Genomic DNA, 27,236 nt, shown 5'->3' with positions numbered 1-27,236 from the left:
TTTGAGTCTAGAAGCCAACAGACCTCCCTGCTTTTCCTCATGAAAATAATAATGAAGAATCCATAATGAGAAGGTCTGAAACTAACAAATTCGTTTTTGAGTTTGGGAATGGTAACAAGTATCCATTTACCTGAGCAGAATGGCAAGCATTTGATTTGGTGTATCCATGTAGTGGACCAATATATGCTTTGTTTTTCCCAGGAGTGTTCCCCAGCTTATCATTGCTGTCCTGAGCAATTAAGTTCCTGCATTTTATCTTCACCAAATCAGAGACATTGGTTGGAAGAGATCTCTGGAGGCCATCTGGTCCAATCTTTTGCTCAAAGTAGGACTGTTGCCAACAGTAGATAAGGTCAACTGTGACTTTTATTGTCAGCTTTTGAAAAGCCACAAAACTCCACAACCTCTCTGGGTAGATGGCATCTGTGCTGCATTACCCTTCAAGGGAAGAAATTTTTTCTCATGACCAATCAGGACCTCCCAAGCTGCAACTCAAGCTATCCCCCTTATTTTACTATCTATTTTACTACCATTTGCACTTTCAGCAAATTTACAGTTTGTCTTGTCCAGAGTAGATAGGAAGATACTCAACAGTATCTGCCCCAATACTGACCCTTAGGATTTTCTGCTTGTTACTGGTTGCCAAATGGGTGTTGAGTACTTGATTATTAGTGTTTCTGCCTCAGTTCAGCAAGTTTTCAACCAATTCTAAGTCTGTTCATGCAGCCCTTACTTCCTCACCTTATAAATGAGATCACTGGGTAAGAATTTTGATAAGTCAGTTGTAAGGCTGACTTTGTGTAAGCAAAACTCTTTAAGTGCCTGTGAAACAGGTGATATTTGCATTAACTTGAATGCTTAGTATTAGCGTGTTATTTGTCCTATGTGTAGGGTTTTTTTGGTGGTTTTGGTTTTTTGTTTGGGTTTTATTTTTTTAGTTGCTGGGACTGGCTGTCTTGGTTTGAAAGACAGGTGTCTGCGAAGGAAGGCAGGAGCCCCCCTTGAAACGAAAAATGTAACCCCCTTCCCTCCAAATTATTATAATTTTGAAATTAAGGGACCTTCAGGCAAAGATATGGGGAATAGGAATAACAGTTCTTTACTAATATATATATAACACAAGGCAGGAAAAAACAACCCACTGGTTTACACTGACAGGGTCAGGAATACAACCTGACCCCCTGTTAGGGTGGCAGTAGCAGTCCGATAAGATGCTGGCTGCAGTCCTCCTGAAGCGATGGATGCAGTTATGTTGAAGCAGCGATCTTGTAAAAGGGTCTGGTCTTCCTCCGAAGGTCCAGTGGTAGGTAGGTAGCTCTTGTCCTCTGGAACTCCAGTGGGGGGGAAAAACTCCTCTGGGAATCCAGTGGAAGAAGGCTGCTAGGGTGTTCGAGATCGCAGTTTTTATTGAGCATGGACTGCTTGGCTCCTTCCCCCCGGGTGGAGCATCTCACAATGGGATGGGGAGTCGTGAGGCAGTTCCTTGATGGGCCATTAACAGGAGATAGCCCAGGAGCGAGTTACCAATGGGTCAGGCGATGAGGCATTGTTGTGCCCATTGACAGGAGATAGTCCAGAGGGGGGAGGCAGGGAGCACCGCCCCACCTGGTCTCAACAGCTCCTGAAGATGGTAATAGAATACTTTTTTTATTTTAGGGGCACATCTTACACTGTAACCTAGGACACTGGCCTACAGAGAAAGCTCGGTTTGGTTTCTGTGAGCTACTGGACCCTGGAACCTGAGCTGCTGGACAGTCAAAGAGATGTTATTTGTTCCTTGGAGGCAACTGAGCGCTAGGAGAGACAGGCTTGCAGAATGTGCAGTAGCAGGGGACAGAAGTTGAGAGAGGAAGAAACCTGCAGCCCAGTGGAGTTTTGGAAAGAGCTGGGAGCAGGAACACAGGCTGCAGCAATACTAGAGACTTCCCAGGGTAGCAGAGGTCAATGCATTGAGTTTCCTGCAGTGCAGGAAGGCTTTGTTGCTGGAGGGAAAGCCACCCTGAAGGGTAACCCTTCTATCTGTGAGGATGCAGTAGACAGGGGTAAATTTGCTTCCAACTGTGTTTAATTTCTATTTTCTCACTGTGAAGCTTCTGTATTTAAAAATGTTCAAATTCTGGTCTTCAGTCACAGCTAACTGCCTAACATGCTGCGTCAGCAAGAGCAGAGCCAGCAGGCTGAAGGAGGTGATTTATTTTATTCACTTGTGAAGCAATGTCTGGAATAGTGTGTCCTGTTTTGGGCTCCCCTATAGAAAAAAATATGTAGACAAACTGGAGAGGGTCTGGAGAGGGGCACTGAAGGGGCACATAACATGTGGAGAGGCTGTCTGTAGGGACTGAGTTTGTTCAGCCTAAGGAGTAGAAAAGTAAGACTCAGGAGGGATCTAGTTGTTGTCCTCTACCATGGAATGCGTGTAGAGAAAAGGTAGGCAGACCTTTCTTGCAGGTGTATGATGAAAGGGCAGAAGGCAGCAAGTATAAGTTGTGATGCGAGAAATTCTGACTGGGTATAAGGAAAAACAGTTTTCACAGTGATTAAGCACTGAATCAAGCTGCTGAAGGAGGCTGAGAAACCTCCATCCTTGAAGGTTTTTTGGAACTTGACTGAAGAAGGCCCTGAGCAATCTGATTTAACTTTGAAGCTCCCCCTGCCTTGCATAGGCCGTTACACTAGGTGACCTCCAGAGGTCCTTTCCATCCTACATTATTCTGCTGTCCTGTAAGACACACACTTATATGGCATTTTATTGGTGTATCCTGGAAAGTAATGTGGTTTTATGTGCATGGGTATTCTCCTGCTCTTTGACTTCTGAAGATCATTTAATAAAGTCACTATTTTCTTTGTGCCATGGTTCTCTTAGTACCGGCTTTGTAAAGTGTTTAATCTTTACATGAGGACACTGTGGCAAATCTGCTAAAGAAAACTCGCTCACTAGGTACATTGCATCAGCCTTTTCGGTGTCTAATTAGCAGATGTAGAGCTTCCTTGCATATAAACTGCCATAGATGGAGCATAGTTGGTTGCAGGCCTCTTAAGATCATGTTTTTATTTGGACTGCTTCCTGGCCCTTCTGTGCATTGCTGTTGTGGCAGAGCAGAAGATTTAATTCTTCACATTCCTTCCTGCATGACTGCAAAGAGATGGAAAATGGTTAGCATCATTCCGACACCAACCCAATCTTTTTTGCATTGTTGATAATTTTTTTTTTCCATGATAGTGGCTAAGTTCTGTGTGCTCAAGTTCTTACTTTCTGGCAGCCTCTGCTAAATGAAGCTGCCTCTGGACTGAGATCTTGAAGGTGTTTGTTGGCTGTGTCTGCATTAGAGAGCAGGATAGCAGAGCAGGGGTGGGTCTGTAGGGGAAAGTAATTGTATGTGTGTTGTGTGCGGGGATGTGGTATTTCAGACTACTTTTCAATCTAGTTTAAGTCCTCTGGACTGAGCATGCTCATTATGCTCCTGAAATGCCTCTTCCACTTCAGTTTTGTCTAAAGAAATCCAATTTGCCCACTCAGCCTGATCACTGGCGTAGAACAAAGTGTGATAGGTGAGGGCTGTCAGGAGGCTTGCTTCAAAAGCACTATCCTGAGCTGAACTAAACGCAAATATAGATGCACCCATAAAATACTGTTGTGTATGTGAAATGTATCAAAGTTGAGATTTTTCTCACCTGCTTGGGGAGACTTAAAACAGAATAATAAATAATGCCTGGGGCCATATTAGCATGATTCTTAGTTGCATAAACTCTCAAATATTTTAAAAGAAAAATACATTTTTGGTACACAAGTGAATATCCCATTACTATGGATTATATTCTGATCTGTGCATATCTGTGTGGTGGAGCTATTGAACAACCATTTGCAAATAAGTTATTGTGCCTAGAGTATGCTCAGTTGAATTTCAGACCTGGAGAGACAGAATAAAAAGCAGAGCGGACAGAAAGGCCACTAATGGGGGAGAAAAAGGTTAAAAATGGGTTTTGGTTCATTCCTTAAATTACAGTTTAAAATGTTAAATATGTGGGAAGTCATGCTTGGCCAACCTGATGGTGGTCTGCAATGAAGTGACTAGCTCAGTGGATGAGGGGAGAGCAGTAGATGTTGTTTATCTTGACTTTAATATGGCTTTTGACACTGTCCCCTGTAAAATCCTTACACACAAACTAATGAAGTAGGTACTAGATGAGTAGACAATGAAGTGGATTGAAAAGTAGCTCAACTGCTGGGCTAAAAGGGTCGTGATCAGCAGCACAAAGTCCAGCTGGAGTTCAGTCATTGGTGGTGCAGCCCAAGGGTTGCTACTTGGGCCAGTACTGTGTAGCATCTTCACTAATGACTTGGATGATGGGAGCAAGTGCACCCTCAGCAAGTTTTGAAGATAACACAAAATCAGGAGTGGCTGACAGACTAGAGGAGTGTGGTGCCGTCAAGAAGGGACCTCAACAGGCTGGAGAAATGGGCCAACAGGACCCTCATGAAGTTCAGCAAAGGGAAATACCAAGTCTTGCCCCAGGGGAGGAACAGCTGTATTGGCGACTGACTGGCTGGAAAGCAGCTCTGAAGCCCTGGTGGACACCAAGTTAAACGGGAGGCAGCAGTGCATCCTGGTGGTGAAGAAGGTCAAAGACATTCTGGGCAGTATTCAGAAGAGGGGTGGCAGCAGGTTGAGGGAAGTAGGCCTTTCCCTCTGCTCAGCCCTGTTGAGACCAATCTAAGTGCCGTGTTCTAGAGTTCTGGGCTCCCCAGTACTAGAGAGAGAGAGATGTACTGGAGAGAGTCCAGTAAAGGGCCATGAAGGTGATTCAGAGACTTGAGCATCATGTAAGAAGAGGCTGAGAGAGCTGGGACAGTTCAGCCTGGAGAAGAGAAGGCTCGGTGGGTTTTATCAGTGTCTGTAAATACCTGATGGGGGAGAGTGAAGAAGATGAAGCCAGACTGTTCTCGATGGTGCAGTGAAAAGAAGTGGTGGGCGCAAATTGGACAAAAAAAAAAAAATTAATTTAAATATTTTAAAAAAGTTTATTATTTTAAAGTTTTTTATTGTAAGGTGGTCAAGTGCTAGCACAGCTTGCCTAGAGAGACTGGGGATGCTCAGGCTTTGGAAATACTGAAAACCTGACTGGGCACGACCCTGAGCAATCTGCTCTCGTTTGACCCTGCACAAAGCAGAGGGTTGGACTAAATGATCTCCAGACTTGCCTACCAGTTGCAGCTATTCCCTGACTCTTACTCATCTTTCTACCTTGACTCCTCTAAAGTCACAACTTAAGACTGTTCTTATAAATCATTCCTATAAAAGCTCTGTATGAAGTAGAATTTTCTTGGTAGATTCAGGAGTGTTGGTATGCTAGTATCAGCCTCTGGTTCCTGTCTGCCTGCACTTAAATTAATCATTGTAGACCAGTTAATTTGAAATGATCAATTGCTTGTACTGATTTAACAGTTATTAAAATAATTTTATTGCACAAATTTGGGCACTTCTTCGGCTGGCACTTCTTGGAGTTTTTACCCAAATTAAAATCTGGTTCTATGGAAGTAAAATAGCTTCCAGTATGTTCTTAGTTTAGGTTATTCAGGAGCTCCTGTTAGACTTGGATTTGATACTGTGTTCCCAATTTACTGATGAGACATAAGCCATTGTTGCTCTGCGCTTCATTGTCTCTTTTGGTAGGAACCCTCTTTAAGTTGCCTTGGATCATTCCTTTTTTTCACTGACTTCAGTCATCAGCACAAAAGCTGGCATTGATTCAGCTTCCCAGTTCTTATCTGGCTCCTTAAATCCAGCTGGCCTATTTTAGTGGACACTTACGTGTGCTTTGCTGACAATGTAAAAACTTGAATGACTGAAACCAAACTCCTGTTCCTTTTCTGACGTCTTTTTTGTTCTTTTATGCTAAATATGTTGCAATATCTTTGCCCTGGTTCCAGGTGGCAGACCCAGACCATCCATCTAATTTTATCTATGCTGAGCAAACTTTGACTTTAAGAACTATTCTTTCCTCCTGCTTCTATGGCTAAAGGAATTTATTGGCCATAATAATCTCAGCTGAGCTGACTGTGAGCTTGGGTTTCACAACTCCCACACTTTCTCCCATGCTGTTCAAAACTGCTGTTGGACTTCTTCCTTATGAATCATTATGGCTACGATTCTGATGTATCTGATGATGCAAAATGGGATTAAATAGGAGTATGCTCAGGCTTCTTTTTTCCCCTCTCCAGCACCAGTACTCTTAGGTATTTGTGCCATTATTTTAGAGTTCCATTTCAAGTTTATCACCACGGTTGCTTTGCACTTTTTCTCCCACACTTTACCTAAAACTCTTTCAAATTACTCTTGTCTCTTTCCAACAGCAATGCCAGTCTTGCTGTCCTGTTAAGATTTTTGCAGACATCTCAGAGCTTGTTATTTTATGACAAGTGTGTATTGTTTGTTATGCCATTGTCATCTTCTAGTGTTCGCTTGGTTAAGCTGTGCTCATTATTGAACTGAGGTGTTGTGAAGTGCCATAATAATTTGTCTCTCTTTAGCGGGAAGTATTCTGCTGCTGAAACCTGGGATTGCCTTGGCTTTTTCCAAATGCTGTTACGTTACTGGCGCTGCCAGTCTGTGATAAACCTCTAGTCCTGGTCTTGATCTTCCTGTGCTTTGAAGACACCTTGAAGTCATTGGCAGTTTCGTGAGTGCCTGTCGCGTGGGTTGTCGTGGGTTATGCATAGCTTGTCATTAATATGCCAGATAAAATTACTGTTAACAATCCATTTCAGTAGAAGGAGTATTAATAGCCTTCCACCGGTCTAGTACTTCCTCTGTTGGCACCGAAGGTAGTGCTGTCCTCTTCTATACTTAGCAGTTCCTACACCAATCTTGTCTTCTCTGCATTAACAGACAATTTGCTGTCTAGTACTGTATCAGATGATATATTGTATGTGATCCACTGTTTATTTATCTGAAATAAACCATAGTAGACAAAATCTACTAAAGATTCTCTTCAGAAGGAGACTAACTTTAAACTTTTGCTGCCTTTTTTAGCATTTAAGTGTATGGATTGCAATGATCTCTTTCAAAACCTCTTCCAAAAATCTCTTGAAGCTTGTGCTTGCCTACTGTACTTCTACCTATATTTAAGAAAGCTTTGTTGATTCTTGTCCAGTCATGTGGCATTACAACTTTGTGACACAACGCAAAATTGATCAAATCTGGGGTTGACCTATGTCCCTGCCTTTGAGTTTAGGTGGAAGTTTCAGATGGTTTTTTATTAGAATTTGGAAATGATGCACTAAAACAAGAAGGCAAATAGTGAAATCTCAGAAGTAATATAAAAGGCAAGATGACTTTTTTAATTTTGCTTTTAAAAAAGATTATTTCTTTGCTCAGCTTTTGCGCTAGAAGTAGTGCTAAAAGTGTACCTATAATCTACATATGAGGGGCAGAAGGAAATACTTTTGATTTTGTACGTTAAGGTTGCATAAATGTTTTACTTCCAGAAATTTGTATAGTAATAATAAATCAGTAAAAATAATTGTGCATGTTTATCTTAATAAACTGAAGAATTTATTTAGCAAATGAAATACAGCAGTTGTCATAGCTAGGGAATGGTTCGAAGGCATTAGAGGAAAAAATCAAAGGTGCATGCCATAAAATTCAAATAACTTTTCCAGATCTTAAACTGACATTTGTGAAAAAACACACAACTCCAAACCTGTCAATGCCTTGAAGATTCTTTGTGACATTACTTTGTACCTGGTAACTACCCTGCCTTGCAGAAAAGCTTTTGTTATCTATGTGTTTTCAAAATACCATGAGATATTTGCCCCATCTCTGGAAACATTCAAGGTCAGGTTGGATGGGGCTCTGAGCTGCCTGATCCTGCTGAAGATGTCCCTGCTTACTGCAGGGTGGTTGGACTGGATGACCTTTCCCTTCCAGCCCTTCTATGATTCTGTATTTGGTAGCTTATGAACATTTATTTTATAGTTTTGCATCTAGGGACACATATAAGTGGATCTTAATATAGAAGCTTTTCTGTCGTGTCATCCACCTTCTCTTTTGTATCTTTACAGGAACAAGGCAGCCAGTTGGGACTACCTTTGTGGATGTCAGAATATGTATCTTTATGAATGAATGTCTTTCAGTCCCTGTGGGTTTATGTTGCTGCTAAGGTGGGATCAGTGTAAGACTGTGTGACGGTACCTTGCCCCTGTCATGACCGCTGTGCCTCCTGGCTGATAACTGGATGGTTGACTGATGGGAGTGTCTTTGGTGGCTAGCAAGGTGCTCTTTTAACCTTTTATCTGCAAATATTTTATACTGTGGCCATCACTACAGTGAATGTGATGCCTTGAAGACTTCAATGGCCTTCTCTTAGGCTAGTCTAATACAGGGCAGACCTCTGCCCTGCAACAGTCTGCAACCTGATATAGGGATTGTTTTGCTGGGGAATTTGTTCTTTTAAAAATCTTCTTACTGTATATGGTCTGGTACACGTTCCTTCAGAAATTTGGCTGCATTCTTTGGTCCATGTAAAATATTTTGTAAATAGCAACCAGACATTACAATAATATTTTAAGATCCTAAAAGAACATTGATGGAACAGGAAATATATAGCTTGGTAACTCTGTCCAAAAGATAAGAAATTATTTTTTGTTCAAGTTCTCATTCAGTTATCTCCAAGGAATGTTTCTTGGCTTGTGACTGTCTTCAATTACTTCCTTGTGTCACTGAAACAGAAACATGCTTGAGATACGCTTAGTAATTTAGAGTGGGAATAAGTCTGTATTGGCTGCAGAGCATGTCTGTTTGATAAGTGGTTGCTATTATGTGATATCATCCAGTGTTAGAATACAGCAATCTTTTAGGAGCTGGTTTAAAAAGTTGTGACTTTCACAGGCTTTGGTCAAAAGACCTTAAATATCATCAAGCCCAACCGTTATCTTAACACTGCCAAGCCCACCACTAAACTGTGTCCCTAAGCACCACATCTATACAGCTTTTGAACACCTCCAGGGATGGTGACTCCACCACTTCCTGGGCAGCCTGTGCCAATGTTTGACCACTCTTTCAGTAAAGAAATTTTTCCTAATATCCAATCTAAATCTCCCCTGGCGCAGCTTGGGGCTGTTTCCTCTTGTCCTGTCATTAGTTACTGGGGAGAAGAGACTGACACAGGCCTCACTACAACCTCCTTTCAGGTACTTGTAGAGGTCTCCTCTCAGCCTCCTCCGCACTAAACAACCCCAGATCCCTCAGCTGCTCCTCATAAGACCTGTTCTCCAGACCCCTCGCCAGTTTCATTGCCCTTCTTGACTTTACCCTGCCTTGTGCATTTTGGAGCATGAATTTCTTCTTGTTCAATTTGATAGAGAGCAGTGCCGTGAAATAAAGCAACATAGTTCCAAGTGCTCCTTTGGGAGCAGGCGGTGCACCCAAGATGCTTCTTGCTATGTGTTGTAATATTTGAGCCCGATTTTATCTCTGTGGCCTAAGGAAATTGTAATATAATTGGTGGTATTTCAAGTGAACTGAAGTGGAATTTTGTTTGTCCGTCATAAGTTGGGAGAGTGAGTATGAAGTTCTGACTGTAAAAACTCAGCTTATGGCTAGGATTTATAGGTACTATTTTAAAGTTACATATTAAATTACAAGTTAATACTTGTATTTTTTGTCTCTTCAGCAACGAGCAAACAACTGCTCTTTCACAGTAAGTCCTACTTGCTTTATGCTGCAAGGAAAAAGATTCCTTTACAGAGGAAACAAACAGTGACCTCCAAACTTATGTAATGTCACGTTCATATTTTATGGGAAGCATCAGTACAGAGCGCCTTACATCAAAGGGCATAGGGGGGAGAGGAGTGGGTGAGGGTTTTTGTGAGACTCCTCCCCACCCCCCAGCTGGGATCCTGTGCATTATATGAAAAATGAGGCTGTTGGATTAGCTCTTAATGGTTCAATTTTCTTTATTTTTGAATGCTTCAGTGCTGGCGTTCTCCCATTTCACAGCTTTTTTGCATTGTTCTCATTTAACTGACTAAAGAGAAAATTAAGTGATCTATAGCTATGTGGTAAACTGTAATTCCCTATATAAGGAAAGCTGTAGATTCTCTGTCAGAGCTGTATCAGTAACTGTTCTATGAATTGATCCGTAGAACTAGAAGAGAATGTTACCTTGAATTCTTGGTAACAGATTAAAAATAATTAGCATATTAAAGTTAAATCATCAATAAATATTCTCAGATAATTTCAAGAGCTTACTTGTGAAGAAACATAAAAATAACTGAATATACGTTGCTTGATTATGAAGTGAAGTAAGCTGTGATAAGGTTGTCAGGAAAATTCAGCATGGAAAACCAGGGCAGAAGTGGTCATGATTAGAAATGCAGAATTGAGTAGCATGTAAATTTGTATTGCCCTAACAGATAATTTTAACTGCAGTCTTTGTTAAAGAGAGACTCCTCACTTGGATGTCTAAATCCAGCTTGGACAAAATTACAGATAAGACTGCACTAGAGAGATCAACTCCACATCAGATTAGTGGGCCTGCATCTTTGTGTCTTGGCATGCAGAAGGCAAAGGTAGTTGCCTTGGGATTGAAGTGGAATTTTTACTTAACACTTTCTGGTATCTAGATTTCTTTTTTTTTCCCACCTTTGAATGTTTTAACTTAGATTATTTTTTTAAAAAAATTAGTGATTAAACAGGTCCATTAGGCTCTACAAACTGACTGTTAAAGTCTGGCTGGGAGTGGGGACAACTAAAAAGTCTTAAAAATGGCATCTACAACAGTAAGTTCAAGCATGCTTGTCTGTGTAAATGTGGCTATGGCTAGTAAATTGTTAGACTAGCCTGAAGCTAGCTGTGCTAAATCGTGTTTTCTCCCAGCAGTTCCTGGGCATGGGCAGAGCTCCACAGCAGTTGAGATGTTCCCCATGGGCAGACTGAAGACAGGTACCTCATTTTGTAGGCCAACAGTACCAGCACAGATGTTGGTCTCAGGCTAAGCTTAGAGTATTTCTGGCAGACTTAGTTTACTGATGTAACTGCGGGTACTGTTTAAGAATCACTCCTAAGGTCCAAATGTATGTAGCCACATAATATGAAATATAAAAAAAATTAACCATCGCTTTCCCAAAATCAAAACAAGTTAGTAAGCTGGGTTTGCCTAGATGTAAAGTGACCAGAAGACCATAAGAAGCTATAAAATAAATAAATAAATAGCTGAGGCTGAGAAAGTGTCTTGTTTCCAAGAAAACAAGAAACTTCATGGAAGTTCGTAGGAACAGATGTTTCTGGCTTTTCAAGTTTGTACTCCTGACTAAAACGAAGTTACTTAAAGTTAAATGAAAAAAGCCAAACCAAACAAAACCCAAAAGCTAAAGTAAGAGCTGCCTGAGCTGCTCTAGGTTAGCTGGAGCCAATATTTGTGTTCTTCCTCCTCCTGCCTTTGAAAAAAAGCTCTTAAAAAGTCACGGTTATCTAGACTTTTCTTTATGATAAGGAGGCTTTACAAAGTAAAGTGATGAGGAATAACATGCATGCCTGAGGTCTGGTCTCAGCTGACAGTTTGCATCTACCATCACCTTTGTATGGCAGACGCAGAACTGCTGCCTCACTTGCAAGTATGGCTAATGCTGTTGTTCAAAAGTGGGAAAAAAATCTGCACTGGTAAACTTACACGGAAAGTCTCTAGTAGGCCTTGTAGAGATAGCTCTAATTTGGCCAGAATATCTAGTACAGACAAGACTTCTCAGGGATCTGGATGACTTGAATAACAAATACTTTTTTTTTTTTCTTGAAGACTATCAAAACTGGAATGAGTTAGATTTTTTTTGTATGGAAACCACCTTCTACTAGAAAATGTTTTGTTTTGTGTAATAGCATACATTTGGATTCATTGTTTGCAGCTACACGTTTCTAGAAGGAAGCTGATTGTTTAAATGTCGATAAGTTACTTTGAAATAAGATCAATTTTCTGTCACTCACTTGTATTTTTTTAATGTATCTGCTATTTAATTACTGTCAATTTAATATTGACAATGCATTGTAATGCCCTTGTATTGGAGAGTGAACCAGTGCATAGAATGACTAAATGATTTAGAACTGTGTTAAAAACGCATCTTCTGGAACCACTGTACTGGTACTTCATGTGTGAGATGGTTGTATGGACACTAGCTCTGTTTTAATTTTGTTTTGGTTTTGTTAATATCTGTTCAGATCTGTATCATGAGTAAACTGAGAGTGCAAAACAGAAGAATGGAAGACTGGTTCTGGTCCTTTCCTGGTCTGGGTCAATGGAAGACTATTTCTCAAGTTGTAGTTAGGGAAATAGTCTGGTTCTTGGGGAGTGGAAAAGGGGAAAACAAAATCTAATCTATCTTATCCTCACCTAAGATACAGGCTCTTAAATGGGCCATCGTGGTCTCTTTCTTCTGTTTGTGAAATCAGCCGTGCAGGGAGGCGATAGGACTCGCATAAAGCCATTTTATAAGTACATTACAAATTCACTAATATTTTAGAATTACTCAGATTTTTTTTTTTCTGTTCATCAGTTACATTCTCTAGGACAAAATCCACAACTCATTTAACAGATTTCACATTTCACTTTGGAGCCACTGGAGAAGCTTTGTATCTGACTTTTGGGTCCCATATTATCTGATCTCCATCTGTCCTTTGAACATAAATAAAAAAATAATAGCAGAGAATTTATCAAAATGGAAGGCAGTGTCTTCTGTCTCTAATGAAGACAAGAATGGATATTTGTGTATGGTAAATTGTAAGTATCAACACTTATGTTTTGTCTGCAGTTGGATGAGGGGATTAACAGGAGAAGAGCATCTGGCTTAAAGCGTTGCAGCAAAATAAATACCCACCCTATAATATCAGGATAAAATAGCAATTATGTAAGAAATCTATTATTCATTGCTTCATTATTTGCTGTCTGACTGCATGCTGTTTGACAGTTTAGTGTCTTTTTTTCCTTTTTTTTTTTTTTCTCCCTTTGAACTGGACGGCTTTTGCTGGCTTGGCAGTAAGCACTGTTTTCTCTCAGCACAGCCATTAAATCTCTCACCTATGCCTCCTGTGCAGAGCTGCAGTTGAGAGATAAGGTTGGTCTCACTCACAGCAGTGAGCATTGGTATTCTGGGCTCTTCTTTCAAGGGCATTTTGCTGTGATGAAGTGTCTCAAATGACAAGGAAAACACACAGGCATGTTAAATACCCTTGCTAGGCTGAGACATGTAAGGGTAAATGGAAATGATTTAAAAATACATTTTGAAACTGTTAACAGAGTTCATGGATAACTGTAAATCACGTTTTTAGGCAGGACTATTACAGGCCTATCCCAACCAGCATCATCCATTAAATAACATCTGGTAATGGAGAGTACCCATCCTGCCCAGCTTGCACTTAAAATCCAAATAAAACACAAGGGCTGTGAGCCTTTCTGACTGTGTGTTCCTGCATGGTTTTTGTCCAAGGTCACATAGGTAGTGCTGTCAAGAATTGAATCTGTTTCTTCAGCATCTTGTTCCTGTGTCAGCCTTCCCAGTGTGAACTGAGAAGTGCCCGAGATTGCAGAGTTTCTTGCATCTCTCGGAGCGTTGGCCTGGCGTCCTGTGTGTGTGTCAGACTCTTACAGAATCCATGTATGACCTGGTTTTAGTTCTGTTGTCGAGTACTGCAAGAGTAAATATATGTAAGCGCTTCACCTGTTTTGCAGTTTTTTGGTCGTTCTATCATTGTTATAAAATTAAAGATAACAAAAATCAATCAATGAGAAATTTGCCTGTGAAATCTGTTTTACACGTGGTCAGTAACATTGCCATACATCTACGCAGTAGGTAAGGATCACCCTTCCTATCTTGCTGTTGAAGAAATTGAGGCACAGTGGTAACATTACGTGTAGGATTCAGTTCAAGATCAACACTTTAAATGTCAGTTACACATATGTACATATGCACTCTATGTTTAAGTTTGTGTTGTAGTTGCTGGAAATCTAGTTAGCAATCAGTGGAGGTTGGAGAGCAGTTCAGCCCATCCAGTGACTGGTCTGGAGAATACCACTCCAGAGTCATGGAGTGGATTAAACAAGAACCATTCAGTTGCCTGAATACCGATGCTTAGTGCTAATTTAAATATCTTAAAGAATCTCGAGGGGCCTCTGGCTGATGGTTCAGAAGAGAAGGGTCTTCCAGAGGTCCTTTATCACATTCATCAAACCCGTGCATGTGTCTTGAATCCCCTAAGGCATCTCATATTGCACTAGCCAGCCACGCTGAAGCAATGAAATTAAGTCCCAAATCTGTCACCTCTAATGGCAATGCCTATACGAGGATGTGGAGATCTATGTTTAGTTCTCTTAAATTGCATAGGTTTCAGCTTTAAATTATCTATGATACTGTGTAGATAAGACTGCAAATAAATTTAGCTTACACTGCAGGGCTATGATCCTCTTCTGTTACCAGGGATTCCTGTGTGTTATGTATTCTGTGGGTGGTCATCTGTTCACCAGATGAATCAAGGACGGCCTGACTTCTGAACTGCGGCAGCTCGTTTTATGAGAGAGAGGGTTCTGTAGTCTGGAAGCACAACAGTTCTTGTCCTGTGTGGATCTGGCACAGAGAAGGATTTGTAACCATTTCTAGTAGACAGAAGCCACATGCACTGATTTCCACCCCCTCACACCTCTGCACATATACTTGGAACCGAAGGACTATGAATGATACAGCCACATTAAAAGTGATTGAACAATTCTGACTCAGAGTTGAAACTTGTGTGTGTAGCTCCGTGAGACAGGAAAATGGTGTGGGCTCAATGACATGGTTGTTTATTCAGTGGCTGAAGTATTCTCACGTTATCATATGTGGGTCTTTGAGTCGCTTGAGATTACCTTTATTAAAGGAGGGAGAAATCCTTTATAATGTTTATGATTTGTTTTCTTTTCTGACTCAACCCTCAGATTCTGAGGTCTGTAAGTGTGACTAACAGAACATTATTAGCTACAGAGAAGCAAAATCTCATTTGTAATACAGAGAAGTTACCTTTCCAAAAATCAAGGGCAGACAAGGCATGGTTCAGCTAGGGATTTTCCAAGCTCTAGAGTTACTGCACGTGTGAGGAACTTAGTGGTTTAGGATGTTTGAAGTTTAATTATACTTCTGTTTTCTTTTTTTTCTCTGCCCAAATTTCTGTGTCTTTAAAAATCATCAAACCATAGGAATGATGGTTATGAGAAGGGGTGAATCAGAGTCCTTTTTTGCCACAATTGTTGCAATTCAGAATTTGTAGAAACTTTAGCTTGAGAATCAAACTCATCTTGGAAAACTCAGTGGTTTTGTAGCTGTTGGATAGTTCATTGTTCTGAATTTATTGTAAATGCTAGTTAAATTTTCTATCTAAAAGATATTTTATTTGATTATAATTAATCTATTTGTCATCTTTGGGAGGGTTAAAGGTGGTCTAGATGCTTTATGATATGTGGTTGATGTTGCTGTGTTTATAGTCTTTGAAAATTCATGGAGTTCTGATAGGAATTTGGAACCTAGGAAGGAGTGAGCTGGTGCAGATAGGCTTCCTCTGGCTTGTTTCACAGCTCGTTTCAGCTGTTGACTGTTCTTGGAGAAGTTTGCTAATGGACATTAATGGAATCTCAGGCTTTTTCATCTGTTATGGGTACACACCAAGAGTTAAAATCCTCACAACGTTGTTAAAAGAGGCGTAATTTAACAGAGTGGTGTTTGATGGCCATTTTGTTTGGGTATTAAGCGTGGGAATATTATTTCCAGGTAACAGTGAATTCAGCTAGCATGGTCATGCTAGCTCATAGCATCGAGTAATGTATTTTATCTTACCTGCTTTCACATCTCCCTTAAGTTCAGACATCTGTCTCTGAATTGTGTCCTGAAAGTGCCAGCCTTTCACCCTTCAATGTATACAGAGCGTAAACTCCAGCGTAGCTAGAGATGAGGATGACTCCTCCCCTCAGTTCCCAGCTCTTGGCCCAGATTCCCCTGGTCTGATGTGTTGCTGGTGTGTTCCTCTGGCTGGATTTATCTGTTGCTTCTGTCCCTTTGGGGTTAATCTACTTTAGCACGAGTCAATGGTCACTGTCATAAGAAAAAAAAATAATTATGCATGTTGGTTTTCCTTCTGTGGCTGAGCTGAACCCTACTTAGTGTTCAGTATGCCAATTTCTTTTAATGTCTTTGTGAAAGATGTCTTTCAAGGAGCTAACTTTGTTCCTGAAGAACATATCTGGTTGGCCTTTCTTATCTTGTGCTGCAGACAGAGATATTGGAAGAACTGTCTTTTTCTGGGCTTTTTTTCAGGACTGTCTCTTACGTTACTAAATTTTTATGGGTCTTTAAAAGTATTTATCTTTTATAATTCTGTTAAAAAATAGGATTATATTTGTAACGTTGTGTTCCTAGCAACAGGTACATAAGAGAGCTCAATTTAAATTTGACTTGTGCAGTAGGCTGAATGAGATTGATAAAGGTGCACATCGTTAAAAATGTTTGAGTCACACATAATGTGAATCTATTTACTGTGTTCCATTCAGGCGTCAAAAGGCTCATTGATGTAGAGTTTCTTTGTATTGTTCTGGATTTGTACAGCACCTTAATACGGTTTGCACCTGCAAGCAGAGCTGCTCTAGAAATACTCCCTCTGTTACTAGTAATAGTGAGCACAAGCTTCATCTAGTAAGCAAAAGGTGTCACACTTGCTTCTGACTTTGGCTGTTGGTTTTGGTTACAACGTGGCTGATGTTACTGCGAGGTGCAGATCGGTGAAGTTTCCGTAAGGCTGAATCAGTAGTAGTTTGCTTTCAAAAGGAGTGTCAAGATTTTTGCACAAGTTGTTTTAATGATTTGACAGTTGAGCTTGAAATGTCTTAACTCTGTGGTGCTCTTTATGCGTATCAAGCTGAGACATTGCTCTAGCTACGGTAACACTGCAGGAGAACAAAAACTCCCCGCGCAGGAGTAAAGGTTGTAGGCTAGGACAGTGTTACCCCAGGTACTGTACAAATCTAGAATGTGTGGTCGTCCCTGGCTGGGAACAACATGACTTGTTTTCCTTCTGATTTTGGAAACCTTTTGTCTTTTTGAAGGGCATTGTGGATTCAAGTGTACGACATGATCATCAAGTGTTGATCATCAGAGTCTAGTGATGCTATGGGATTACTTTGGCTCTTATGGAGAAACAATACCACAGGGAGTTACAATTAATCAATTAATTAATTGTTCTGAGTTCTAGAACCTGTTTGATGGCAATACACATAACTGTCAAAACTGGTATTACCCTACTCAGCTTAGATATACAAGGGGGTCTTAATTGCTCTTAAATTCACTCCCCTGAAATACACATAGTGAATAGTGCCCATTTAATTCTATGCACAACTGTTACTATGGACAAAACCTGAAACAAACTGAGAAACTTCTGAATGACTGCTCAAAGCTCTCTTCTTCCTCTCTAGTCTCAGAATTAGTTGTCGTCGTCATAAGCCCAATGTAAAAGTGGTTGGGGCCAGCAGGAGTTATGTACTGTCAGGTGCGCTTACATTGATGTTCTAGTTTGGGTCATTTTCTTGTGAAATGGTCTTCCACCTACTGCGCTGGGGCCCCCATCGCAGGGCACTCTGCATGTGGGTTCCCTTCAGATGATCCTAAACCAGAGGATGCCTCCAGGACTGTTTCTGCTGTGCTGCTGCTGGGTACCAGTCCACAGGGCATACTGGAGCTAGCCTAAAATAATCCCTCTTGAAATAGGTATACGATTGGTGTCAGGTCCTCAGCACCAGCTGTTTTACCTGAGAAAAAAAGTGCTTGTATTGGCCAATATTAGTGTTCCATGTATTGCCTAGCCTTTGACTTTCTGGTGAAGCTTTTAAAGTATCTACCTGATCCACAAATCTTCTGGCTTAGCTCCTGCCAACAAGAGAGCGGCTTTCCTGCTCACACATTAGTACAAAAGCTGTGACTAGTAGCAATTTGTGATCTGGAGAACCTCCTGAAAGAGTGTGCTGAAGTGCATGCATGTGTCTATCAATTTCTGTTTATCAAATATGATAGTTTAAAATATGCATGAAATACGGCTTTATTTTTTTGTGGGAGTTTGGTGAATTGGATTTAGCAAGACCATCTTGAGTCAGTTAAGAATTTTTTTTGAAAGAAGCTGAAAGTGTCTTTCTTTAAATTGGATTGGAAAAAAAAAATCTCCTGATCTGGAGAAAGCAGTTGATATTAATCAAGTTTAAATTATCCAATAATATTTTTGTTTTAATTAGCATTAGATAAGACTAAGGAATTGTAAATTGCCCTGAAAAAACCTCACTTAGGATTATGTCTTGATTTCAAATGAGAAGTGAGTAGTGACAAATAGAATATGACATATATTGAAAGACGTTAAGTTGAAGTACTCAAATGCTCTGTAGAATTCTCCTGTTAGGTAATCTTTTTTTTTTTTCAAGAAGCAAGAACAACTAGGTTGTCTCTGTAAAGAGCTCACTAAAATACCCTGGTGAGCTAGAGTGGTTTTTAAGGTGGAAAAAGAAAAAAAAAAAAAAAGGTTGTGTTTAGGAACAGGCGAAAAGAAACAAGAAATGAAAGTGATTGTGGTCTCAGTTAGGTTTCTTTACTCAGGTGGAGAAGAAAAATTGCAATGATTCTGTTTTGAAAGGAGATGAATAGTAGAGGTGCAAGAATAGTCATGAAGTGGACCAGGTCAGGTGGCACACCAGGTACCAGTTTTCATAAGCAGATGAAGGAGATGGGCTGTTGAAATTGATAGGTGACAGTTTTTAAAATGAAAAAAGGCCAGAAATTGTTATGGAACTATCCAGTGTAGGCTCTGTATTGTCAGATCTTTTTTCTGGCACTGCTGTGAAACCCCACTCAGGCCAGGCATCGCTTTTGCTTCGGATGCCTTTCTAGACCTTGGTGATCCGCGTCGTCTAAATCTTTTCCTTTTTCAAGTGTTTGTTACGGTTTTTGTCCTCTTGGTCCATTACTGCTAAAACTTCCTTCAGGCTCAGATATACATGGCTTGTCTTTGCTTTCAGTGTTTCTTTCCAGCGCTCTGATAACCCTTTACTAACTTCTCGGTTTTCCGATGACATGATTTTTCCATTGCTGCCTGCTTAGAGCTTCAATTGGGCACCTTCATGGTTTTTTTTTCTATGATATCACATATATTACACTCAAATACATGAATAAAAGTTCCTCTAAACTATGCACAAAAATGTTAACTTCAAATTCTTTCTAAAAAGTGTTTTCCTATGGTTTATGAAAAAACTTGACAGTGTACAAACCAGTTGATTACCATGGCAAACCATATTGATTTATTTGCTGCCTCGTGCTACCCTGTCCATTTCTGTTGATCGCTATCATCTTGGTTTGTAAACTCTACATTTCCGTCCTGGCTCTGGGTCTTAGTTTGTGATTGCTGTTGAGGGGGCTACTATAAATGCAAGTTGAAAAGTGGCTAAATAGTTTAATAGAACTTGGAAAAGAATATTCTGATAAGAGATCTCAGCTTTTCTGTGTCAGCATCTAACCTTACTGCCAGCTCCTGGGGGTAAGGGGTGGATTTCCCAGCGGAGATTGTTCTGTCGTCAGCTAATCTGGAACTCCTTGTGCTTAACAAACCTGTGGTGGTTGGGAAGGAGTAAGATGGGAAGCTGGATGCCTTGAGTCTAATCTGAAGCTGCTTCTGCTTTTAGGTGTGTGAATGCACAGTTTTGGCACAAATAACTTGATATGTTTTCCCCAGGTGTTTTCATTGTGAATTTCGTTAAGGTACGGTAGTCTGCAGCCCAAACTGACCGCGGTTCAGCATCCATGTCTGAGATAGTTTTAGACTACCTAGTTTAAATATCAGTAGCAAGCTCTGCAGCATCACGGAACGTGGTACCAGCTGCATTATCTGTCGATGAAGCAGAGTGAAGTGGAACAGTTTCTTACTGAGCTCTGTGCTGCTGCTGGGTTTATATCAATAGTTAAATATTTTAATTCTGCCTGTTAGTCTGACTTACCCATAAATGTGATCTTTAGGCCTGCAACAATTAAAAGTAATTCCTGGATCACAAAAACAAAACATTAGAGGAAAAATAATGGTGCGAGTCTGGGATAAAGATCGACTTTAGAAGTCCCAAGTTTGTTGATGTTTTATTTCTATCATTAAAAAAATAAACTTGCAAAGAATAAACAGACCACTGAGTCAGAAGGTGTAAAAACATCTTCGCTTTACTTAAATCTGTTTCTTTCCATCGAATACTGTTACATTTGTGAAGAAGTGACCGTAAGGACAGATGGTATAAAAGTTGCCAAGTGCGGAGTCCTAATTCCAGGGGAAATTTTCATGTTCTGTTCTTTGAATGGGTGTTGACTTCCAAATCACACGCAGACATCCCTCTGATTTTCTGAAGATGAGTCATAGTGCAACTTGTATGTCTAAGTACTGGCACCAAATTTGCAGTACGTTGATCGCTCCTGGTGAGAGGACTAGGTATTCTCTAATCTCATTGTGTGCTATTTATTAAAAAAGAAGACTTAGAGCTCTTAAAAACAGACTGCTGAGGGGTTTGTTGTTTGGTTTTTGTTTGGCTGTTTTTTTTCATTAGTGCTCTGCATAGATTTTAAGGTATAATAAAGTAAGGAATGTTACCTTGAGCGTAGTGGCTTTAAATGCTGGGTTAATTCAGGCTCAGAGTGGAGCTTTCAGTGTCAGGCGATCTTTTTTTGCCAACATAAGCACTCGGCTGAAACAACAGCTATGACTCAGTTGCCAGCGAATGCTGCTTGAATTGATTTAGTCCGAGTTCAGATTTAGCACATAATCATGTTCAATTTGATCCACTGTGCTGCCTAGAGATAAAAGGGTTGAAAAAATAGATTTAGCTTATGTCAGTCTTTGTGGTGATGTCATTGCCGTGAGAGATGGAATAGCGCTGTTACTATGCTGTGCCTGCTCAGTTGGTGGGTGTGCGAGGGAAAGGCAAGGAGCAACTCGGTTAAGTGCAAAGAGCTCGTGTCAGAAGCTTGCAGTTATTGTCAGCACTGAAAGAGAATTTTGGACTGTTCAATTGCAATACTGAATTGAAGATTTTTTATTTTTTTCCTTTCTTCCAATCATTTGTTACTCTGAGGTTGTCTAACTCTGTGTACGGAAGGGGGGGATGCCAGCCCGTAGCATGGACTGTGATGTCTCCACTCTGGTTGCCTGTGGGGTTGATGTGGAGATTTTTGCCAACCAAGAGGTTAAGGTATGCGACTACATTTCTTTTGTTGCAGATGCTTCTGAGGAAAGCCTTTGGGAGCAATAGGCATTTGTATGTAGCGATTCAGAATAAGGAGGCAGATGAGATTCTGCTGCAGCAATAAAAGACATGCAGTTGAAAAAACCTGTTAATTAGGGAAGAGCAATATGGGAGAGAAATGTGCCTATTTTTTACTGTGTTTTGATAAGCTGAAAGAATAGGCTGGTGTTTACTCTTTAATGATACAAGAAATGGGTTATATAACTGACATCTGTGCATATGCATGCTTCATATTCATGACGAATCATTCATTGTTAATTTTGTCAAGATATTTTTAGTCCAGTGTCATTTTTTATATCAGCCTTGCTGTAAATGTTATTTATCGATGTTGATAATATTCAGGTATTTTTACTCAGTTGAACAGTAGCTATTTCTTTTCTTCAGATCCAAATCATGTACACAAGTATAATTTTTTTGTGAAGGGTTAAAAGTTTGTAGCAAGTCTTTTGGTGCATCTGCAATATAACAGAATAGAAAAAGTTGTGCATCTTGCATATCATATGAATACCTCGAAAACAACGCTTAAATCTAAGGCTTGATATGCTGGGCTCATAGTCTCTTAATTAGACAACTGCTGTAGAAAAATCATTGTGTGTAATTGCTTACTGTTGAAATCAATTATCTTTTTCATTTATTCTCATATTACTGGAAGAAAATCACTGCAAATTAAGTTTGAAAGAGGAATTTTAAGTATGCTTTTCACAGATCGTCCCGAAGAGCTCATAGGTGTAATACAGTGATATTCCGCAGTTTAGTCAAAGGACAGAGGTACAGACAACACTAGTTTCTAATCTGATTGTTCTTAGTATTGAGAGAATGGAATGGGGGGAAAAAAAGGATTTACAAATCGGAGGTCAAATTTTAAACCCCTGTTCTGTTTAATTCTGAGTCAAACATTGAAGCCAATGGAAATATCTGGAAAGAAAACCACTTTAATTTTCAAGAGATTGTTATGATTTTTATTTCCCTGTTAGTGTGCTGCCAGGTGATATCATGTATACTTTGTAGAGATGCTTTTGTGTGGTCAGCAAGAGATTCTTCTTAATTTAAGAAGCTTTTTCTTAACAGTTTAATACTGGGTTTAGAGATGAAATAGTGAATAATTCAGAGGAACGGTTCAGGTGAGCAGGCTTGGCTGCACTGGGACATGTTTCCTGTAGTGTTCTGAAGTAGTAAAATGTTCCTCTGCTTATTCTTTTTTTTCTTCTTTTTACTTAAGAACGTATTTTTTTAAATTCAGGAATTACAGCTGCATTGATATGGGCTTGTACCTGGAGCAACTGTCTTTTAGTGTCTGGTCCATGTTCGACATCAGACTATGCAAGAAATTAAAGTTGTAGTCATCTTCTTGCATCCTTAGGCATGTGACAGTAGCAATGAAATAGCAAAATTTTAGCTTCCATAAAATCAGCAGAAAGCTTTCCAATGACTTTGGTAAGGCTTAGATTAGCCTGATTTAAGCTGCAGCATCTGGAAAGTGTGGCCCAGGAAAATGGGATAACAGAGAACAAAAGGGCTGCAGAGACATTACAGGAATTGTAATCTCTTTTATGTTACTTGGACTTTCTGTACTTGGTTTGCAGGTTAAAACTGCTTTTTTTTTTTTTTTCTTTTTTCCTGATGTTTGAATTAAAATGTTGAGAGCAAAGACTTTGGGTATACTTACAATGGAGACTGCACTGCAGACTGCACTGCAGCTTAGAAAGGACAAGTCTACTTTGAAGTTGTCTGGCTTAGATGCTAGAAACAGTCTGTCCTCAGTGACCCTCAGCTCACTGCAGACTAATTTTCACTTAGTTATCAACAAGCTTGCTTGTCGGAGGCTGTGTGCAGCGCTTGTCGCAGCTAGGCTGCTGCCAGGGCTCACGCCTAGCTAGCTCTGCGCTGATCCCACTCCTCTACACAGCAGGCTGCGGTGTAGGCATCCTCTCTGTGAAAGTTTCAGCACCACTGATGTTTTAAAGGTGGAGACACCTACTGCTCTTTGCTCACTCCTAGCAGAACTGCAAAACAAAATATTTTTTTGTCTGCAGAAGGGGTTCTCTTCAAGGTGTTTTTTTTTGTTGTTGACAATATGGTCACTGTCAACATAAAAATGTTTCTGTTGACTTTGATAGGATGACAGGAACATCAGGCTTTAAGTTTAAAAAGGAAGGAGGCTGTCTCTAAGAAGGGATAAGTGTGGAAGTTGAAGTAAAGGAGCAGAGGCAAGCACAGCAATCCTGCCTTGTGCCCCTCCCCTGTTCTTCTGTGTGCACCTCTGCCCTGCCCTTCTGCAGGTCAACTCAAAGACACAAGTAGTGTTGAAAACTGCAGTCTAGGTATTGTCCTTCCAATTCTCTTCTGCTATAGAGCTTTTCACGTAGGGGAAAGGTTTTTTAGTGGGGAACCTTCTGGCTGTGTGAAGGGCATGTTCCTTCAGTGGTAGAACATATTAAAGAATTCATGATAACGTGTGGTGCTTGATGAGATTTGCTAAAACGAGCTATTAGTCCTGTAGCCGTAGTTCTCTAATGCCAACAAGGACTGTGCTTTAGGTTTTGGGTTGTGCTTGCAGCATAGCTCACTGTATCCCAATTGAGGGTTAGAACTGAAGCGAGGCGTTGGAGAAGGACGCTGGCTGTACTGAGCCGTCGCTGCCCTGCGTGCGGGCTGGATGTAGCTGCGAGGCCGACTGCAGCCAGCGGGCTGGAGAGGGGGTGGGCAGGAGCTGCCCTGCTGGCCAAGGCCTCCAGGGGAAGAGCTCGGTGTGGGTTTGGGCTGTGGAGCAGGCGCTCTCGCAGCAGGTGGCAACGATGCCTCCTGTGAAGCTGTCCTGGAGTGGGGCGAGCTGCTTAGCTTATGGCTGCTTTTCCACCTATGGAAGTGACCTTATTCTGTAGGCATTAGGCTCTTAGCATCTGGCAGACAGGCTCGGAAAGACTGGGTTGTTTTTTTCCATTTGGCTTCTGGAACAGGAGAGCGATTACTTAGTACTGAAGGCAAAGCTTTTTAGTTTCAGCATTTGGAGTGGCTCATCCTTTCAACAAACAGAGGCTCGTGTGGATGCCCTGAAACTGGCAGCTAGCCCACAGCACTGACACTGTTGGTTTACCATCCATGAGCCCATCCAACAGGCCTTTTGGTTTTGATCAGCTGCTGCTTTGAATTGTCTTCTATAATCCAAAAACTGGGTCAGGCTAATCAAGATGCTACTTAACCGTACAGTGCATGTATATCAGGAATTGGGAGGCTTGAGAAGACAACCATAGAAATCACGAAGTGCAGTTTTGCTTTTAAGTTCACCTGGATAATTAAAATGCTTCTTCTGGTGCCTCTAGATGATAATTTTATGTAATGATGTTTGTTACATAAGGAATTAGTTAATGAATATCTTGTTTATTTCTAATACAGAAATTCCAGACATCACTGAAACAGTGGAGGAGAATTTAAACTCATACTTCTTAGTCTAAGCAAGATATTTGTACATTATTAATTCTTCATGTTCTCCCTTCAATTATGTTCACACACACCATTGCTCTAGGCAGCAAGGTATGACTGGGACCACAAGGCACTACTGTTACAGAGAAGAAATACTAATGATCCAGATTGATCAAATTTGTATGTGAAGACAGAGGAGTAATGTGGATAGGAACATTATCTTAATGCAGGGAAAAACAACATGAACATGAGCCAGGCAGCAAAGGGAAACAGTAGAAATCGTTTCACTGTTTTGACCATATTGCTTTGGGTGATTAATCCCCTCTGGAGCAGGATCCCTGTCAATCTGTAAACTCATTATTCAGTTCAAATGCTCCAGTGAGCACACTGCTAATACTAGTTGTTTGGGATGGATGGTTTGATCAGCTATTGCCCTACAGTTGCCTTTGAGAGGTTTAGCAGTCTCCCATCATATCTAAACTTCTCGGGCCTAGAGGGAGCAAACATACTAGGTTCTTGTGGTTTTTGCTCTCCGCTTTATTTCTCCATTTGTGGAAGTGGTTCGTTCACAGAGATGTTCTGAGGTTTAAAGTTTAAGTGGTCTAAGATCAGAGTCAAGTGAAGGAAGCTGTAGAAAAAGGGAGGAGTGTTGCTGCTCCTCTGGATACTGCCGGCTGCCCAATGGCAGAAATCATAACTCGTTGGGAGAGTTTCAGGGTTTCTTTTTTCATATTCTTCTCCTTAGCCACGTGAGCTTGATTTGTGGGAAGAGGCACTTGCACAGTCATGAGACTCCACAGACTGGGGCTATAAGGAGGAAACCAAACAACAGCATGACTGCCAAAAATACCCTGATGGCTTGAAAGGACTGCTTTATAACTACTTCTGTTAGTATTTTCTGTACCTCATAGTTCCTTCTGTTTGCAAATAATGTTGCATCTGTGAAATCTTCAAGATCCAATAATTCTGCTTGAGAAATAGATATACATGTCTCTTGATCTCTGCTTACCGTCTGTCTTCATCTAGAGTAAGTTACAAAGAGGAAGAATGGAAACACTTTGCTGTCTTGCTCATTTATCTGTATTAACGCTTTTAAAATAGGACTGTTTGGTTTGGAGAGCAAAGTGCAACCTTTTTTTTCCACAGTGTTCAAAAAGCTATAATATTGATAGAGCTGATGTAAAATAAGGGAGTTAGAAAGATAAAAGATGTCACATTTGTTTTAAGAGCTTTGTAATCTCTCTTTTTTATATAAAGCGCTAGTTGCTATGTTGTAAATATGAAAAAATTTCAAAAGCAACAGAAATACTTAGTGCCTAAATAAGCAGGTACATGTCCAGAGAGATACTTCGTGCTTTTAATTTAATGGTAGCCCTGTTCTCTTTGTTCTTCCAAACTTCCCAGAAGCTGGAGTGCTGTCTCCAGCACATTGACCCTGCTGCGTGGCTTCGGCATCAGCGCTGAGAGGCTCCGGGCCAGCAAACCTGGGGCTCACGCCCTCAGTGCTACTGCCGGTGACCTGGTACAGAAATAGTTTAGGCTTTGCCTTTGTCCTTCTAACAGCCCCGGTGTGAAGGCAGTTGAACTCCGTAAGAAGTTTCCAAAGAAGTGATACAATGGTAAGACTTCTAAGGGTAATGTTGTGCCCTTTAGGCTTACCTTCAGTTAATTTGTATTTGCTTTTTTTTCTTGACCCAGAAGAAGGGAATGCTGCTGTTTCACTGGAGGCCAGTGTCAGCTGCAGGTGCTTATGCACCTGTGAATATGGCAGGCTTTCTGTTTCTCCTTCTTCACCTTTTTAATACTAACGGAGTGAACAGCAGAGCAAGTCAGAGGATTTTGTTTTCTTTTTGATCCTCTTTTCTGTTGAAAGTCACGTGAAGATACTTCCTTTTCGTAGGCCTAACAAGTCAATGAGCAATTTGTGATCAAATGAAAATAAATAATAGCTAGAATGTGTGTTGCCTGAAGGTGCAGCATTAATCCAAGGCAGGCAATAAGGTAAGGTGGACTTTGGAATAATACTGATAAATGGCCTGGCCTGTGTGAGGAGCAATGAAGAGATGATGATTTTCTTTAGCAGATTTGAAGAATTAATCAGTACAGATACAGATTGAGGCACTTCTAATACAGATGCAAGTGTGATACTGATTTTTCATTAAATAATTACTTTGGTTAGAATTCCCAGAAGAACCTAGAAAGGTGAAGTGCCCAAATTCTTTCTGTTTTTCTCAAAAAATGTATTTCAAGGGCACGTTTTTCAGGTCTGTGGTGATCTAATATTATTCTTCTCTGAAGGTACTGTATAGGTGCACTGTTTTGTCTCAAGCTTTACTGGTACCGTTTGCTGCTTCTCAGCATGGTCTAAGCTTTGATATTGCGAGAAGTTGCAGGTTTTGAAGCAGGTATCTGCACCAACTGTGTTGTGTGTATCTGTTTAATACATTTTTTTGCACATAGGCTAATGGATATGCTTTATGGTTGGACAATTTTTCCTTTAA

General features: G+C 40.5%; 1 protein-coding gene across 2 annotated transcripts in view; it reads left to right on the top strand.

The window, feature by feature from the left end:
• RCAN2 (regulator of calcineurin 2) overlaps positions 1–27,236 on the top strand; it is an 80,638-nt gene that overhangs the window by 23,998 nt on the left and 29,404 nt on the right. Inside the window, exon 1 of one of the 2 annotated variants that reach the window (XM_009953238.2) lies at positions 21,175–21,261. The exons of the other annotated variant lie outside the window; for it this stretch is intronic. Coding sequence (XP_009951540.1) covers positions 21,175–21,261 — 87 coding nt within the window. Of the gene's footprint in view, positions 1–21,174; positions 21,262–27,236 lie in introns of those variants that run through there. 2 annotated transcript variants of the gene reach the window in all.

This window comes from Leptosomus discolor, chromosome 2, assembly GCF_034619465.1.
Source record: "Leptosomus discolor isolate bLepDis1 chromosome 2, bLepDis1.hap2, whole genome shotgun sequence".
Lineage (NCBI taxonomy): Eukaryota > Metazoa > Chordata > Aves > Leptosomiformes > Leptosomidae > Leptosomus > Leptosomus discolor.
The sequence above is the reverse complement of the archived record's forward strand: the minus strand, read 5'-3'. Positions and strand labels throughout refer to the sequence as shown.